Below are 19,975 nucleotides of genomic sequence, written 5' to 3' on the forward strand. Positions count from 1 at the left end.
TCTATCTCTGTTTAATGATAGAGCAACATTGATGTACTTTCTTGAAAATTTATCACTTACTATGCCACTTGAATTGATAAATAGAAATGATATACTCTTTTTATCCCTTCTTTCCCTATGCTTTTTGGAATTCACAGATTGGTGGAATTTCTGATGAACTACCTAACTTGACTAACTGCTATGCTGCTTTCTTGTCAAGAACACAAAGATCTACTAAACTGTCAGATATGGTAAGAAGACTCCTCTACAGCCAAATTTATTTGAAATCTAGAAATCATAGAGGAGACTGTATAACATGAACAGTATATTAGGATCTGAGAGAGGTACCTGGTAGGCTGTTGTAAGATCTTTGACTAGCATAATACTTCCATGTTTTTAAAGTTCAGTAAGATTCTTGAAGCGAAGCAGAAGTCCAGCATTGCTCTGTGACAGACTATTATATGGAAGATCTTCTGTGGGGTTAGAGAATATTTGTTTTTAGGACATATAGGATATCATAATCATTTTGAATATAAAGTGAAAGATTTACTTTAGGTTCAGCTCAGTTTATTCATAAGTGTAAATTTTTTCTTTTCAGTTTGAATCTGTCTTGCAACCTAAGTCTCTTCATTGAGTGCCTTTCTTTAATTCATGTTAATCTGTATTTTAAGCTATTGATATGAATTTTTCTAACTAAATTTCCATTTTTTATAAATACCTAATATTGAATAAGTTGAGATAAGTAAAGCAGATGACATTTAAAAGTGAACACTTATTCATTAAGAATAAATTTACTAAAAGATCAATTTGAAATTTACAGTTAAAAAGTTAGACTTCCATGTACAGGTAGGTATTGTTAAAATGAATTTTTATAGAAATTGGGATGAAATTAATAATAAGAAATTAATGTTATTATTAATAACATCAAAACAGGCTCATAAACCAGGTTTTACAGTGTAGCCATCAACTTAAGAAGTAGCATTGGTTGCTGAAATAAAATTCTAATAGATGCACAATGCCAAGAGTTGATTTATGATGTTTTCCTGGTGAAGTAACTGGTATAAAATTAGGAAGAAAATTTAAAGTAAGGATAAATGTAATGTTAGTGAAATTAATATAGCTGTGAATGTCTCAGAAATCATAGGAATTAATTTGGTGAGAGCCATCAGAAATGGGCTTATTTTTTTTCTGACATATCAGTTTATTGTCAGTTTATTACATATCAGTTTATTGATTATTATATAATCTTATTTTTTTCTAAGACATTGTTTGATGGGGTCAGAATTAGCACCAGGTTCTATGACTTTTTTTTTTGTAGCTATAAATTCAGAGATAGTTAAAATCATCCAGCAGTGTTCTTGACATGTAAGAGATTCTCATAATTGTTAAATAACTGTGGATTTTTAAAAAAAATGCATTGTTTTAATATATATTTTCTTATCTTGAGGAATTTTATGGTTGTGTTGTGTTTCTCAAGTGAGTCAGTGTACAAATTAGGATCCACTCTGAAGTATGTCAGAAGTAATTTATTACTAGTATAAAGGTTTTAAACATAAGAATATTTAGTGGAGTCATAGTTGTTTCTATTGTAATATTGTAGCTACTAGAAATAAAAATGCAAGTCTCTGAAGATGCCCATAGGAATGCATATGTATGTGCTTAATGTTTGTAGTGAAACAAGATGGTGATGTGCCCTAAAGAAAGATGAGTTACTTTACCAATTGCTTTTACTTAGTTTACATTTTTTCTTTTTTAAATTGGTCTCTCACTGGATCTGGAAACTCTTTTTTTAGTATTGTTTTTTTTGACATGAAACACTTGCAATTTAAGGTATTGGGTGGGGCTTTGCTTACCCAAGAAGCAAAATAGTTTAATCACATAGAATACTTTGGTTTTAGAAACCTTCTGCACAAAAGATACTCTTCAAACGTATAGGTGTATAATATATATAGCATGAGAAATCCAAATTATTGATCCTAGATCAAAATTAATCTCAAACTTTTGAAATAATGGAATTAATTTTATAATTTTCACATAAAAATATTAGAAAATTTACCTCCTATATTTTAAGGGTATATAGTTTGATTTTCAACATTTATATGTTTCACATAAAAATATTTAAAAACTCAGGCTTCTGGTTTCATATGGGACATATACATACATCTCTCTTCCTTTTACATGGTCCCAATGAATTTTTTTTTTTTTTAGCTACAACATAGGATTAGTTTAATATAAAAGAACAAAGAGATTAAAAATATGATAAATGGAGGCTAGAAACAAGCCAAACATCTATTTATTAGGCATCCATAAATGGAATGCTAAGATAGGAGTATTTGATATAAAAAATGTTAAATTATCATGAACTAAATAAAGACAGAAGTCTTTAGTTAGAAGAACTCAACAACATACCAAGGAGGATGAATTTTAAAACACATACATCCCTTTTACATTGTTTTGCATTTTCAGAAGACTAGAATTAAAATACCCTTGAAGCTTCCACAGAGAAAAGTAACTGGGTCACGTACAAAGGAATGAGAAACATACTGATATCCAACACTTTCCCAGAAGCATTAGCAACATTTCAGAACTAGGAGATGATGGAATAAACACTTTCTTGAATTTCCAAGAGGAAATAAATTTGGATATAGAATTCTACCTTTATCCAATATAAATCCAATTAAATGAGTCAAGAGAATAATTTTCTAGCATACAAGAGCTCAGAAAGTTTTGTACTTCTACATTTCCATATGTAAAGATGCTTCAGGAAAATATAAAAAGAGAAATGAGAGACTGATGATAGACCCCTAGAGAAGAATAGAAACTGAGCATTTCATGGATGAAGTAAAATGAGAACAAATTAATAAAGAAGCCATTTTTAGCTCATTTATGGGTCATTCTTGAGGAGTCATGGATTTGGTGGAAGAATTTCATTTACTTCTGTATGTGTCTGGCCACACGATTTGGTTTGATAAAGAATAACCATGATATTTGAATTTCTGTTTTAATACTGAGTGGTTTTAGATCAAGTTATACAAATTGCAGAGAGCTTATTTATAATACAAAAATATAAATATTAGAAAACTTAATATCAATAAAACAATAAAAACAAGAAGTGATAGGTTAGGATGCAGTAAAATGTGCCAAATTTCTTATAGTACACTGAGTCAAGAGATGTCAAATATTGACAGATCACAGTATAAGTCCTTATATTAAGTTTGCAATGGTTAATACAAAGAAAAAGCCCTCTAAGAAATCCAATTAATGTTAAATTATTTCTGGGAATAGAACTAGAGAGAGGTCAAAGAGGACAATTTTACTGTTCATTTTAGACTCATATATGATTTGATTTTTATTTATACTATGAATATATTATTTTAAAATAAAAATAAAAATGGTACTCAAGAGTTAATGATGAGTATATATTTGGAATGGCATGATCTACGTACCTGGACTGACCCATTCTCTGCAAACAACCAAAATTTTAGATAGAAACAAATGTATTCATGAGTGCTTCCAAGAATTAGGAAGAAGTTAGGAGAAGACAGGCTAAAGGCTAAATGAAGGAGGGGCCCAGAGTGGCAAGTAGAGCACTGAAGTTCAGTTTTACCCTGAAGAACTTTGCTGAACGAAATGACATTGAATTTTAATTTTAATTTTAATTTTAATTTATTTATTTTTTAAAGATTTTATTTATTTATTTGAAAGACGGAGATCACAAGTAGGCAGAGAGGCAGGCAGAGAAAGAGAGAGAGGGAAGCAGGCTTCCTGCGGAGCAGGGAGCCCGATGCGGGGCTCGATCCCAGGACCCTGAGATCATGACCCGAGCCAAAGGCAGCAGCCCAAACCACTGAGCCACCCAGGCGTCCCGAATTTTAATTTTTATAGCCTCCAAGGCCTCCAGGGAATAAAACAAAGCCTCAGGCTCTCCCACAGTGGGTAGTCTCAAAGAAGATTCATTAATACAGTTAAAACTCCAAAGGGCAAGCTGTACAGGTTAAAAGTGAAATGCATATAAATCTAACTTTCCTACCCACCAGAGGATTTGAGAGAAGTTATTTGTATTGGACACTTTGGTTTTGAATGTATATTAGGGGAATCACTCCTGAAAATATGTTACATTTTATTTTCATTTAATGATGTGAATTGTTAAAAATCATAAAACATCTGTCACACATATTAACAAAATTAATTTTATTAATAGAAATAAGAGCTAATGCTTATATGGTGCTTATTCTGTACCAGGCACCATTCCAAATGCATAGTAGCTCATTTGAATACTACAGTTATGGTCATTTTTAAAAATGAGGAAACTGGAGAACACCCGGGTGGCTCATTTGGTTAGGTTAAGTGACCAGCTTTTTCTTTTGCCTGGGGTCATGATCTCAGGGTCTTGGGATGGAACCCCATGATGGGGCTCTGCTCTCAGCAGGGAGTCTGCTTGAGGATTATCCCTCTCCCTCTCTCTCTCTGCCCCTTCCCCCACTTGTGTGCATGTTGTCTGTATCTCTCTCTCAAATAAATAAATAAATCTTTAAAAAATGAGGAAATCTAGGCACAGAATTTAAAGTTTCAGTGACAAAGTCAGAATTCAAACTGAGGCCGTCTAGCAATCGAATTTATCCTTTTTGTGTTATTTTCCTCTGGACTGAAGAATTAGGGTTACAAAAAATAACTATGACAGTATAATAAATGATTTTTATGATTTAAAACAAAAGAGATAAGACTGTGAGTATGTCAGACCTTATTGTAAGGAATAGAACCTTTTTAAAATGCAATTTCTGTTTAGCAGAAACTGATAGAAGATTCTGCATTATGGACAATATTGAAGTTAATAACATTCCTCTAGTTACTGAGAGACTAAAAATTAATGACTATCAATTAAGTGGGAAAGTAACTGGAAGAATTTGCTATACTTTCTTAGGTCACTTCACGTCTCAGAAAGGGGCATCATTTGCTTAATTACAGTTGGCATTAAAAAAATAAAAAAAATTAGAAGAACATTTTCTAAGAGTTAAGAAATGACTTGAATTTATTAGGCTTATATGTTGAATAGTTTGCACTACAACACCTATTACTTGATAAACAGGCTTATAATATAGAGAGTTGAGAATGAAGGGAATTTTAAAAATAAATATTGATACCTATTTATTTATATTTTAATTTATATTAATTTGTGTTGCTAAATATTTTGAATATCATCCCTGAATAGGTTTAAGTTTAATAGCAAAAGCTTTGGAATCAGAGAAATATTGTTTTCTTTTTTTCCCCCAAGTTTTTATTTAAATTCCAGCTAGTTAATATACAATAGTACAGTATTAATTTCAGGCATAGAAGTTAGTGATTTAATACTTACATACAATATCTGGTGCTGATCATGAGGGTTCTCCTTAATCCCCATCATTTGTTTAACCTGTTTTTACCCCCACTTCCATCTCTCCTCCAGTAACCGTCATTTTTTTCCCTATAGTTGAGAGTTTGTTTATTGGTTTGCCCCCTTCTTTTACCCCATGTTCATGTGTTTTGTTTCTTAAATTCTGCATATGAGTGAAATCATATGGTATTTGTCTTTCTCTGACTGATTTATTTCACATAGCATAATACTCTTTAGCTCCATCCACACTGATGAAAATAGCAAGATTTCATTCTATTTGATGGCTGAGTTATATTCCCTTGTATATAAATACTCATCTTTATTCATAGATCAGTCGATGGACATTTGGGTTCTTTCCATAATTTGTCTATTGTTGATAATGCTGCTATGAACAACGGGGTGCATGTATCCCTTGGAATTAGTATTTTTGTAATCTTTGGGTAAATATCTAGTAGTACAATTGCTGGATTATAGGGTAGTTCTAATTTTAACTTTCTGAGGAAACTCCATACTGTTCTCCAGAGTGGCTGCACCAGTTTGCATTCCCTCCAACAGTGTAAGAGGGTTCCCTTTTCTCCATATCTTCTTTCTTCATATCTCCAACACCTGATTTTCTTGTGTTGTTGATTTTAGCCTTTCTCATTGTATTTTTGATTTGTAAATAAATGGATTTTTTATTTCTACTCCACCTCCTAGATGCCTGAGTTTAGGCAACTGTTTCCTCAAATCTGTTTCCTCAAATATTAAGTAAGAATGGTAAATTAAATATGGATAACCTGATAGGATCATAGTAAGAAATAAGTATAGTATTATTTATAACACTTACTTCATTTTATTAGTAAGCTATGAGTAAGTTAATTACAAAAATTGTAAATGGCAAGATTATTGTTCAAAGTTAAGTCAGTTCCATTCCAAAGCCTGTACTCTCTTTTCATCATTTCATAATATTAATGAGGAGCATGTATTGAAATATGGTAATGTCTTTTTCTTTTTAACACATTTTTGTAAGTGACACTCACCTTCTTCAACCAGAGGCACCGTCTCTCTTGCGTGGTATGCTATGTCAGGAATGCAAAGACACAGAAAGAATAAATATTCAATTTTTGACTTGGGTAACATTTCTTGAAGCTCATTTCAGAGATAATAATTGTGAGGTCCATAGCTTTATAATAGAGCCTTGAAAAGCATGAACAGTGTTTTCTAATTTCCACTTTCTTTTAAGTATTCTAGAAGTAGAGGTTGACTAACATCCAAATTCTGTATTAATTAGCTATTTCTGAATGATAAACTCAAAGCTTAGTAGTATCAAACAGAAAGTATTTATTACTTGCAGGTTTGCAACTCAGCTTAGAGAAGTTTACCTCAGACAGCACGTTTGCTTGGGAAAGTCTGCCTTATGCTGCCATTTGGCTGAGGTGGCTCTTGGAATCGGCAGGATAGCTGGGGCATGTTTTCCTCATGGTGATGGCTGAAATACAAGGATCTTACTAGAGGAACAAGGATAGGAAAATTGAAGAGTAAGGGAAATTTCCTGCTCTACTGGAAGAGAGAACCTCTCCTGGATTGGAAGTTTATATAAGAACAGAGAAAGTTAGCAGAGCAAGAGAATTGATATTTGAGTGTGAAGCTTGTGTCATGCTCTCCCATGTTGTGCATGAACTCTGGTAAGCTTGGGGGCTGGGTAGTAGTGGTGGATAAATGGAGACTGAAGTTAAGAAATTCCAGAGATGATAAGTATGAATTCCTCTTAATATCTGAGATCCTGAGATGGTTCTAGAGTAACACTATCCTTCCGCATATTGGGTGGCCTCTGCAAATAGAAAGTTACAATGGTTGGGGCACCTGGGTGATTCAGTTAAGTGTCTGCCTTTGGCTCAGGTCATGATCTCGGGGTCCTGAGGTAAAGTCCTATCTCGGTCTCCCTGCTCAGTGGCGAGTCTGCCTTTCCCTTCTCTCTCTGCTCTGCCCCCACCCCCATGCTCTTTCTGTCTCTCAAATAAATAAAATCTTGAAAAAAAAAGAGAGAAAGTTATAATGGTAGAGAGGACCTATATCAGTCAGACTCTAGCCAGGACATAGAACCACACTAGTTATTTTGAGACAGATAATATAAGGAATTATGTATATTAGAGAACTGAAAAGGCAAAGAGGGAACACTAAAGTATCTTGGAAATAGTAACACAGGCAATCAGTGCCACCATATTTAGACCTTGAGGAATAAAGGGAATAGGTGGAATTATTGACATTTGTAAGGTTGGAGAGACATTTTGTTGCTGGGGTTCAGCCCTCTAAAGGGGAGGCATAACTCAATTGGTGCTAGTGTCTCAGGAGCTCAAAAGACAAATCAAACCCTTGGGATCCTGAAGTTAGTAAAAATATATTAGGAATGGGTTTCAGCTGAATTATTTCACAAGAAGCAAAGTTATTCTGACTAAAAACTATATTACCTTCAATCTTTTAAAATAATTGCTCGCTGGAATATATATAGAAAGTGTTTTGATTTTTGCATAATTTTTAGTTTATTTTGTTTGTTGGTTAGTTTGCTTGTTGGTATCATATTATTCACCCAACCATTGGTGAAGGAGAGCACATTAAAATGAATTTTCTGAATATAGACCCATTAATGCAAATGAAGGATTTTAGGCAAATAATTTCTGGCACACTGGAGAGTGAGTTGGTCACAGTGCACTTAGATACTTTGTATATTTCCGTTATATTGTAAAGCCTTACACATTTTCATATAATTGTTTAACTTCATTAGTTCAGAAAATGGGTTTGATATGCAAGCAGCAATAATAGGTACTGTTGGATGTCATCTTCATTAGAGCAAAGAATAGTGAAGGCAACTCCTGAGCTAGATACGTTGGGATAAGCCAGATTCTAGTAGCCTGCATTTTGAATGGGCACCTTAATTGGGTTTTCAGCAAGCCCTTCTATTGTTCTTTTAGATCAGCTGCTTTGAAATGATGAGGGTATGTTAGACCTAGTGAATTCTGTGAGCGCAAGCCCAATGCTACATTTCTTTTACTGTGAAGTAAGTTTCTTGATCAGTAGTAATGTCTCGAATACTGTATTAGGAAATAAGCCATTCTCTAAGTCCAAGGAGGGCAGTATTGGTGATAGAATTATTGGCAGGGAAGACAGATGATGGGTCCTTCCTTGTAATGACTTTTTTAAGGTTTTGAAGTCAAGGTTATATTATGTCCTTAAAAGAGAGTAAAGTGTTCTTTTTCCTCCTATTCTCTCAAAGTGTTTATTTATTTTTTGCAAGATTGATTTATTCTTCCTTAAATGTTTGTAAAGATTCATTGTTAAAGCCTTCTAGACCTGAGATTTTACTTGTGGGAGGGTTTTAAAGAAAGGATTCAATTTCCTTATCTATTAAACATGTGTTTCTGATTATTTGGCATCTGGGGTCTTGTTGACTTTGAAGAGACTGCCCCTTCCACAATCAGCCAATTATTGGAGATAGAAAGTGATTCTTCTGCAAGTGTGCCTTTCTTATGCAAATGAACCAATCCGGAGCTCACCTTCAGCCACCTAATCTGTGGCATTCTCATACTAGGGGCCATTGTTCTCCAGTTTTAATCATCCCAAGGACAGGTAACCAGATAAGGAACAGCCCACTGTGTTGTAGAGCCTGCTGAAAGTACTCAAATTAGCCAATCCTGAACTTGCATACCTTGCTTTACTGTTTCTTCCTGTGGAAACTACAGTGAAGGCTCTCATCCATATTTTTTCCTTTCTGTCTCCCCATCAATCTTGGTGCTTCTCTGTGTGACCCTCCATGACTCTGTGATTGGTGAGTATAATAAATTTTAAACAAACTTTTTTTCCAATGGCAGTCATCTCTCAATCTGTTCACCCTGACATGCCTAAATAATAATAAAACTGATTTTTATACACTTTAATATGTATTAGACTATTTGTATTTTGTATTTCTTCTTTTGCCTGCTTTTATTCAACTTTTAGAGAAATATATCCATTTCTTCCAAATTGGCAAATATATTTGTTTAATCATAATATTCCTGTCTTTTTTTGTCTATAATTTTTTGTGAGGTCCCTTCCTTTCCCACGTAGCGATAATTTGTGTTTTCCCTACCCCTCCTTCCTTACTTCCTTTTCTCTGTAATCAATCTTACTAGAAATTTATCAGTATTTATGATCTTCTTTAAAAGAAAACTTTTGACTTTGTTGATTTTCTCTGTTTTATATTTTCTATTTCATTGATTATAATTTTTCTTTGTGCTTTTCTTCAGTTTGATTTTTCTTTTTTTAGTGTCTTAAAATAGTAGGTCAGTGATTTTTAGCTATTTTTTTATTATATATATTTTTAAGGTAATAAATTTCCTTCATATACTGCTTAGCTGTATTCCTGACATTTTATATTGTTTTTAATTTTCACTTAGCTTAAAGTGTTATTTGTGGTTTTTATTTGACCTATTTATAAGAGTACTATTTAATTTTTATAAAGTTGGCTTTTTTTTTTCTAATTACTATTCGTTCAAGCTTGCTTCTAATGTAAAAAATGGAATATATTCAAGTATTTCAATATATTGAAAATTTAAAGACTTTTTTTGTGGGTCAGCATGTGATCAACTTTTTGTGTGTGTATGTGGAAGGATTGACTCGTCATCACTTTGTGATATGTGTAGTTTTCCTTAATGCATTAATAATGCACACTATTTTATCTGTAGTATCTTTCAATATGGGGAGATAGAATCTATCAGAAGTTGCTGATTTAGCTTTATTGGGAACATCCTGATTATCTCCAACAATTACATTCAGGTCCTTTGAAATGTATTTTTATGAACCAATAAATGAATTTTTAGTGTCAGTAGGAAAGTTACTTTTGACAGAAAAGATAGGCAATAAATGAGAGGTTTGTAATTTTTTTCTCAATCTTCTAATAGCCTTTTATGAATATCATTATACAAGAATGCCTTTTTAAAATCTTAATTTTACTTTGGACTGCTGTCACACATTTAAGACCATTGCTTTGAAGTTGATTTTTATTTGTCTTAACTTTACACAGATTATTTATTGAAAATAGATACTCTGTTTTCATTGTTATCATTTCTGGTTTTGTATCATACTAGGGACATACTAAGTTCTCAGCATATAGTTTGATATGTAAGGAAGAATATAAAACAGAAGATTCTCTTTTTTCTTATAAGCAGTACTTACCTCAAAGGAAAAATAATGTAATTATGAAATATTTATTGAGCCTAAAAAGGAGATGAAATCCTTGTCAGATTGATATATAGTCTAAAAGAAACACTTGGTTTTATCTACATAAAATTTGAAAAAAAAAGTTGAGAAAGTATATTTTTCTTTTATGTTGTAACTTGCATGTAGTCTAGTTGTGGTGTTTTGGTGCCTACATTTTCTGAAATCCAAGACTGTTTGAGGTAATTTTTATCCTCTATATCAATATAGCTTGTTGGATATATCTTTACATCATATGAATATACTTTTTACTTTATTTTTAAAGTTTTATTATTTAAAAAAAATTTTTTAAAGTAGGGTTCATGACCAACATGGGACTTGAATTCTCACAACACTTAGACCAAGAGTCTCATGCCTTAACAGCTGAGCCAGCCAGCTGCTCCTGAACATACTTTTTAAATATTAAATTTATTTTACTAATTTTCAAATGCTACCATGTATCTAAACTTTTTTTTATTATGTTTTAAATTTTCCTTAGCTGGGTAAGATTGATGTGGGAAACAAAGGCAAAAGAAAATAAATGTCCTTATAACTTAGAGCCCATTGACAAGCCCTTGAGATAGGCAGAGTGACCTTCCTGGAGAAATTTACCTGTCTTGATATTAATACTTTGCTAAAGGTAGAAGGCAGTCTTAGCTTAACATTATCCCAACCTCCAGGATCCTGTAAGTTTTCTTTAACATACAGAAACTTTTTTGGGATCTTTCTTTATCTCTACCCTCCCCACCTCCCAAAAGATACCTGTTGACAGTCATCCTCCAAGCATATGGCCCACTGATAGACAACTGAAAGATCTCATGACTGAGTTTTTATTAGACACTAATAAATGACATTTATCCTAACAATAGCTAGCTCCCTCAAGATCCTGGAAACGTTGCTTCCAAATTCCTTAGAGATTGAAGCTATCCCTAACCCCCTCCCAACCTGAAAATATATAATCAGTCCTCCTTGACAACCCCAGTGCAGCTCTTTATGCCTATGGGTCCTATCTCCATGCTTTTAATAAAACTACCCTTCTGCAGAGAAGATATCTCAAGAATTATTTTTTGATCATTCACTCTGACACTCTGAACCCCAACATTTCCACATGATGATAAGTCAAGCTTGTATAAAAATAAAAAAAATGAAAGTCATTTATTTGTCAGTGTTCTTTGTGTGTTCAGATTTTCTCAATTTATTCTATTTCCAAAATCCATTCCTGACCTTGCACTTTATTTTCTTGGTAACTTACCCCATTTATACTTTCTTTTTTTTTCCTTTCCTTTCCATTTTATTTTATTTTATTTCTTTTCAATGTTCCAAAATTCGTTGTTTATGGACCACACCCAGGGTTCCATGCAATATGTGCCCTCCATGATACCCACCATCAGGGTCACCCAAACCCCACCCTCCTCCCCTCCAAAACCCTCAGTTTGTTTCTCAGAGTCCACAGTTTCTCATGGTTTGTCTCCCTCTCTGATTTCCCCCAACTCACTTCCCTCCATCTCCCCATGTCCTCTGTGTTATTCCTTATGCTCCACAAGTAAGTGAAACCATATGATACTGGACTCTCTCTGCTTGACTTATTTCACCCAGCATAATCTTCTCCAGTCCTGTCCATGTTGATAAAAACGTTGGGTATTCATCCTTTCTGATGGAGGCATAATACTCCATAGTATATATGGACCATATCTTCTTTATCCATTTGTCTGTTGAAAGGCATCTTGGTCCTTTCCACAGTTTGGTGACTGTGGGCATTGCTGCTATGAGCATTGGGGTACAGATGGTCCTTCTTTTCACTACATCTGTATCTTTGGGGTAAATACCTAGTAATGCAATTGCAGGGTCATAGGATAGCTGTATTTTTAATTTCTTAAGGAATCTCCACACTGTTTTCCAAAGTGGCTGCACCAAAATGCATTCCCACCAACAGTGTAAGAGGGTTCCCCTTTCTCTGCATCCTCTTCAACACTTGTTTACTGTCTTGTTAATTTTGGTCATTCTAATTGGTGTAAGATCGTATCTCAATGTGGTTTTGATTTGAATCTCCCTAATGGCTAATGATGATGAACACTTTTTCATGTGATGAACATTTTTCATGTCTGTATGTCTTCACTGGAGAAGTGTTTTTTCATGTCTTCTGCCCATTTTTTAATGTGATTATCTGTCTTTTGGGTGTTGAGTTTGAGGAGTTCTTTGTAGATCTTAGATATCAGCCCTTTGTAGTGTCATTTGCAAATATCTTCTCTCATTCCATGGGTTGCCTCTTTGTTTTGTTGACTGTTTCCTTTGCTGTGCAGAAGCTTTTGATCTTGACGAAGTCCCAAAAGTTCATTTTTACTTTTGTTTCCTTTGCCTTTGGAGACATATCTTGAAAGAAGTTGCAGTGGCTGATGTTGAAGAGGTTTCTGCCTGTGTTCTCCTTTAGGATTTTGATAGATTCCTTCCCACATTGAGGTCTTTTGTCCATTTTGAGTTTATCTTTGTGTATGGTTTAAGAGAATGGTTGAGTTTCCTTCTTCTACACACCTACAGGATACAGCAAAGGTGATTCTAAGGGGGAAATACATAGCCATCTAAGCCTCCCTCAAAAAAATTGAAAAATCCGGAATACACCAGCTTTCTTTACACCTTAAAGAACTGGAGAATCAACAGCAAATTAAGCCAGTCCCCACACACAAGAAGGGAAATAATCAAGATTAGAACACAGATCAGTGAGATAGAAACTAGAGATACAGTAGAACACATCAATGAAATTAGGAGCTGTTTTTTTGAAAGAATCAGTAAGATCGATAAACCATTGGCCAAACTAATCCAAAAGAAAAGAGAGAGGACTCAAATTAATAAAACTATGAATGAAGTGGGAGAGATCATGACTAACACCAAGGAAATAGAAGCAATCATTGGAAATTATTATCAACAGTTATATGCCAATAAGTTAAGCAATCTAGATGAAATGGATGCATTCCTGGAAACCTATATACTTCCAAAACTGAATCAGGAAGAAATTGACTACCTGAATAGACCAATGTCTAGTAACAAGATTGAGGCAGTGATCAAAAACCTCCCAGGACCTGATGGATTCCCTGGAGAATTCTACCAAACATTCAAAGAAGAAATAACACCCATTCTCCTGAAGGTGTTTCAAAAAATTGAAGCAGAAGGAAAACATCCAGACTCTTTTTATGAAGCCAGCAGTACCCTGATCCCCAAACCAGGTGAAGACCCCACCAAAAAGGAGAATTTCAGACCAATATCCCTGATGAATATGGATGCTAAGATTCTCAACAAGATCCTAGCTAATAGGATCCAACAGTACATTAAAAAGATTATCTACCATGACCAGGTGGGATTTATCCCTGGGTTTGCAAGGGTGGTTCAACATTCACAAATCAATCAATGTGATAGAACAGATAAATGAAAGAAGAGGGAAGAACCACATGGTCCTCTCATTTGATGCAGAAAAAATGTTTGACAAAATATAGCATCTGTTCCTCATTATGATGGTTCAAGGTATGGGGATAGAGGGAACATTCCTCAACTTTATAAAATCTGTCTATGAAAAACCCACAGCAAATATCATCCTCAGTGGGGAAAAGCTGATAGCCTTCCCTTTGAAATCAGGAACATGACAAAGATGCCCACACTCACCACTCTTGTTCAACATAATACCAGAAGTCCTAGCAACAGCAATCAGACAACAAAGAGAAATAGAATATATCCAAACTGGCAATGAGGAAGTCAAACTCTTTCTCTTAGCAGATGCTCTTTTTATTTTCTTTAAATTATCCATCTAACTTGAGATAAGGATTTGCCCTCAGCTAGCTATTACTGTGAAAATAACTGTAGAGGGAGGTTTTCTTGCTTATTGATATCAAGTACTGTATATATCCAGTTTAGATAAATCATTTCAAAGAATTATCTTTCATGTATAGATCTAGATCTTATACTGTTATAAATCATGGAAGTTTTATTTTTAGTACCTGTTCTAAAGTATAGTTGATTTGAGCTTCAATATTCTTAGGATTTGTGACAATTTTGTTATTTTTGATTAAAATAAACACTACCAATCAGGACAACCAAACCTAAAAATTTTATTATTATAAATGTTAAAATTTGTGTTGAACTTATTCATTTAAATTTGCCTATTAAATTTAAAATATTAACTCTGAAATTTCAAAGTTAGCATGAAATTGTATATAAAATTTGTATGCATTAGAAATTTTTAAATTTGAAACCCATTGATTCTGTGTGATATTTGTTACATTTAGAAATACGATGATGCCCCTATGTTGAATGAGGATTTTATTATTTAATCCGTCATGTGTAGGTATGTGGTGCAATGTTAATGTTGCTTGGGTATAGTAAATACTTGGAATTACCTATTATCATCCACTGTAATCTTAATTGAGAGTTTAAAATTATACTCCCATTATTATACCATCAAGTAGTAGAAGCTGTTCTATAATTCAAGGACACAGTGGGTCATTTATATCTATAGCCCATCCTCTCCCTTGGCCTCAAATAAAAGTGCAGTTGCCTCTGTGACGTTTCTACTTGGATTTCTAATTGGTATTTTTCATTTTAATGCAGCCAAATCCAATTGATTTTTGTAACTTCTTCATTTGCTCTAATTCCAGACAAATAGCATGTAAGTATTATAAAATACAACTCAAATGATAAAGTTAGGCAGATAGTTTTTGAAGGAAGTGAACTTTCAGCTGGCTCTTAACGTTAATTTAGTCAACTGAGAAAGATGAAAAAAAAAAGACATAGGGCAGCTATTTATTCTCCTTCATTTCCTGTTTCTGTCATGACTACCTGGATTTCCCTCCTCCCTCCCTCCCTCCCTCCTCTCTTCCTTCCTTTCTTTCTTTCTTTTTCTTTCAGAAAGAGAAATAGTGCATACCCGCAAGCTTGTAAGCAGGGGTCTGGGGGAGGGAGAGAGAATGTTAAGCAGGTTCCAGGATTAGCGTGAGCCTCACTTGGGGCTCCATCTCAAGACCCTGAGATCATGACTTGAGCTGAAATCAAGACTCGGATCTTAATTGACTGAGCCACCCTATCTGGATGATGAAATCAAGACTCGGATCTTAATCGACTGAGCCCCTATCTGGATGTTCTTTGACGCTTAAATTGCTCAAATTCCCTTTAGGATGGAGGTTATTTTTAACATTATTGTAAAATATCTGTTGTGTTTTCAATATTTTTAGAAGGCACACATTAGTGTGAGTTTATTTTGCTAAAAGATTTCCTTCAAGCTTCATCATAAAGGTATCCCTTTCCTCTTTGGACCTGCATCATTGGATCATTATTATAATTAGTTTTCACCATTTGCTCGTAGATCCAGAATTATATGCCAGCAGGTAATGTCAGTGTTTCTCAGCCCTGGCTTAGAAAGCTTCTTAGAATCAGCTAGAGAACTTTAAAAAAATTCCAGTGTCAAGTCCTCACCCCTAGATATTATGAATTAATTATTGTGAGGTGGGGCCTAAGTATCTATGTTTTTTGAAGCTCTGAGACAAGGGCATGTTGAAAACTGAGTTAGAATATACTGTAATTGGGGTGCCTAGGTTCATTCAGTTAAGTGTCTGCCTTTGGCTCAGATCATGATCTCAGGGTCCTGAGATTGTGCCCTCTATGGGGCTCCCTGCTTAGTGGGGAGCCTGCTGCTGCTTCTCCCTTTGTCACTTCCCCTGTTGTGCTCTCTCTGGCTTACTCTCTCTTTCTCAAATAAATAAATAAAATCTTAAAAAAAAGAATATACTATAACTTATACTAAAATTTACTCAATGTTAGCTCTTCCTTACTTTCTAATTTAATTTTAAGCCCCTATCCAGTTGTTCATTCATTCATTCATTCATTCATTCATCATATACTTATTGAGGGTTTAGTATGAGCAGTTCTAGGTATTAGGAACATAGAAGTGGACAAGATATACAAGATCTTTACCTTCGTGGAAATAATATTTTAGTGCAGAGAGGGGAAGGAGGCCATATGTAAAAAAAAATTAAATAAACAAGACTTTTTTTCTGTTGGTGTTATGAGTCAGGTTGAAAATATAGAGGGTTCTGTGAAAGAGAGAAATGTCAGAAATATGGGACAGGTTGATACTCTCAGAAGTTTTGTCTGATAAAATAGCATTGAGTTAAGATCTAAATGAGAAGAAGCCAGTGGTGAGAAGAGACTAAGGAAAATTGTTCCAGACAGAAGGAGCTTATAGCACGAGTCCCAGAGGCAGAAAAACCTTGACATCTTTGAGGAACAGAAGGAAAATTAGATGGATGCCTTTCAGATGAGAAAAATCAGTTATTTGAATTGATGTTCCCCCAAAGGTAATTTATCACTTTTCTCTGATTGATTTTGGGATTTCTTTTTTTTTTTTTTTTTAAGATTTTATTTATTTATTTGATAGAGATCACAAGTAGGCAGAGAGGCAGGCAGAGAGAGAAGAGGAAGCAGGCTCCCTGCCGAGCAGAGAGCCCGATGTGGGACTCGATCCCAGGACCCTGAGATCATGACCCGAGCCGAAGGCAGCGGCTTAACCCACTGAGCCACCCAGGCGCCCCAATTTTGGGATTTCTTTTTTTTTTTTTTTTTGTCTTTAGTTTTGAGAAATTTGATTATGATGCAGATGGATATAGATTTACTTAGGTTAATCTTGTTTGAGTTTCTTGAATCTGCAGGTTTATATCCTTTGTCAAATTTAGGAATTTTTAGCCATTATTGACTTAAATATAAATATATATAATTATATAAATATAAATATATATAGATATAAATATAGATACAGATATAGATATAGATAGATATTATATCCCTGCACTCTTTCTTCTCTCCTTTTGAGTCTCTGACACAAATGTTAGACCTTTTGGTATTTTCCCACAGATCCTTAGGGCCCTATTAATTCTTTTTTTTTTTTTTTTAAAGATTTTATTTATTTATTTGACAGAGAGAGATGACAAGCAGGCAATGAGGCAGGCAGAGAGAGAGGAGGAAGCAGGCTCCCTGCTGAGCAGAGAGCCCAATTTGGGGCTCGATCCTAGGACCCTGGAATCATGACCTGAGCCGAAGACAGAGGCTTAACCCACTGAGCCACCCAGGCATCCCTCCATTCAATTTCTTAACCGAGTCTCAAATGCATCCTGAGTTCTAACATAAACCTAAGTTCTACTTCTTACACGTTGTTATATGACCAAATTCTTTCAGTTCAGTATTTTGTAACATTTAAATATTAATCAATTGATGCTTTGTCTGTGAATTTCTATGAAAATAATTTGAATACAGTAGATTTATTGCTATATTTATAGATTTATAATCAAAGTTTCATCAGTTGAAGCTTTTGGAAATTTCAGATATAGTAATTAACCTAAAATGATACTGCCTCAAATACCTCTGATATCAAGGCCCAACACCTGATTATAGCCACGCCTGTGGTGGATAGTTCCATGGGAAATTACAGTTACTTAACACTGATAGCATCTCATGTTCTATCTCTCATTTTAGAATGTCTCCAACGCAACCCAAAAGTGTAGGAGAGTTAATGTCCTCTGAGGACAGCTCTCAGTGAAGTGGAAATAAGAACCTTAGATAAAATTGTCAGTATTCAGGTCTTCACGAGGACAGCTTAAAGAAGTTTCTCAGGAACTTTCAGTAAAAGCAAGCCTTCATTTTCTATCCACAACAATTATATCAACAATGTACCTTTTTGACAAAATTGCTTCTTCACTTTCTCACTTTCCCATTCTTTTCTACCTTGGATAATCTCCCAGATTTGAGTACTAACAGTACTCAAATCCTTTGTCCTACTCTTTGCTCTCAGGATAAATGGAGCCAAAAGACTTAGATTAATATCAGGTTCTGAATGGGATCTTAGAGCTATTTCTGTCCAGATTTTCATAAACATAGGGACCTTTGAATTATCAGGCTATAAATAAGTTCCAAATGGAGGGGACAAAAGCAAAAAGTAGAAATTTTTATGTTTGATTTTTAGTCATGATTTTTTTTTTAAATTTATTTAGAAATCTTCTTTCTCTTCGTTGTTCTGATTTGGATAATTTCTATTGATCTATTTTTAAGTTGATAGATTCTTTCCTTTGTATCTCCATTTGGCCACTTGGCTCATCCAGTGAGATTTAAAAAAATTGTTAATTTTATTTTCCTCTCTAAAATTGTCATTTAGTTTTTCTTTGTATATGCTAGATTCTTACTAAGAGTTTTTAATTTTCCATTTGTTTCAAGATTGTTATAATTGCTCGTTGGTACTTTTGTATGATATCTGCTTTAAGATCCTTGTCAGATAATTCCGGCATCTGTTTCATTTTGGCGGTGTCATCTCTTGATTATTTTTTCTCATTTGAGTTGAGATTTTCCCTTCCTTCATGTGATGAGTAATATTGGATTGTGTCCTGGATATTTTCAGTACTATGTGAAGAAATTCTGTTTCCTACTTAAATCAGTTTTAGCAGATAGTCAGTTTATTTGGGTTTAGGGCATACTTCCTGGACCATTTTGTGAGCTGTAGTTTAGATGTCAGTTTAGTATTTAAAATCTTTGCAGTACTATTTTGTTCTATCTTGTTTGTATCCTACCCAGTGGCCACTTTGAGACTTGGACAGTATTTCACAAGACATTTCAGTTCTTAGAGCTTTCACTTTGTTGATTTGATTCTGTTTTCATTCATGAGCCACTTGGGGGTATAGCAAGGACTTCATATACAGATTTAAATAATTCCTTTCTTCAGCTTCCTCTTTTCTATAATCTACTCCTCTCCTGCTACTCTCTAGCTTGAAGGAGGTAAGGTGCTGCCTTTTTGTTGTCATACTTAGTACGGAGTGGAGTTGGGTGATAAGAGTCTGCCCTGCAATGTCTGCATCATCAGGTGGGGAGCAGGAGAATGCACTTCATTAGTGCAGCACAGAAATGGTTACTAGGACTCGGCACCACAGTCTCCATGGCACCTGGTGGAGGGGCTGGATGCAGACTTTTTAGCAGTTTTCTGTGGAGAAAGAGAGTATAGTCAAAAGTCCTACACAAATTTCTTCTAACTGGTTCTTTAGCTAGACAGAACAGGCTTAAGTTCTTGAGATGTTTCTTACTTTCTTTTTCTCTACAATACATCCCTCCGCCCCATGGTGTCATTTGACATTTCCAGGTTGTGGGCTACTTTTGTGTCTAACCTAGGATGTATAGGAAGGAAAACAAAAAACAAAAAAAACAACCAAACCATTTACGTTAACGAATTAACTGTCAGTCCTTCCCTTGAATCCTGAGCATCTTCGTTTACTTTATTTTCTCTGCTCTTCAGGGACTTCTGATAGCTATATTTGATCCAGGATTTTAGTTGTAATTTGCAGGATTAGGGTGGGGTGTGCTTATTCCATTTTGTCTAGAACTGAAAGCCCCATATTTAATTTT

The 19,975-nt window shown here is 34.4% G+C and overlaps 1 protein-coding gene across 2 annotated transcripts in view; it reads left to right on the forward strand.

Annotated features, from left to right (window-relative positions):
- STPG2 (sperm tail PG-rich repeat containing 2) overlaps positions 1-19,975 on the forward strand; it is a 591,266-nt gene that overhangs the window by 181,499 nt on the left and 389,792 nt on the right. For both annotated transcript variants that reach the window (XM_082729100.1, XM_082729101.1), the window contains exon 11: positions 138-230. In XM_082729100.1, coding sequence (XP_082585226.1) covers positions 138-230 — 93 coding nt within the window. The remainder of the gene's footprint in view (positions 1-137; positions 231-19,975) is intronic.

The sequence above is a fragment of the Mustela nivalis genome (assembly GCF_964662115.1).
Source record: "Mustela nivalis genome assembly, chromosome: 4".
In the NCBI taxonomy this organism is placed as follows: domain Eukaryota; kingdom Metazoa; phylum Chordata; class Mammalia; order Carnivora; family Mustelidae; genus Mustela; species Mustela nivalis.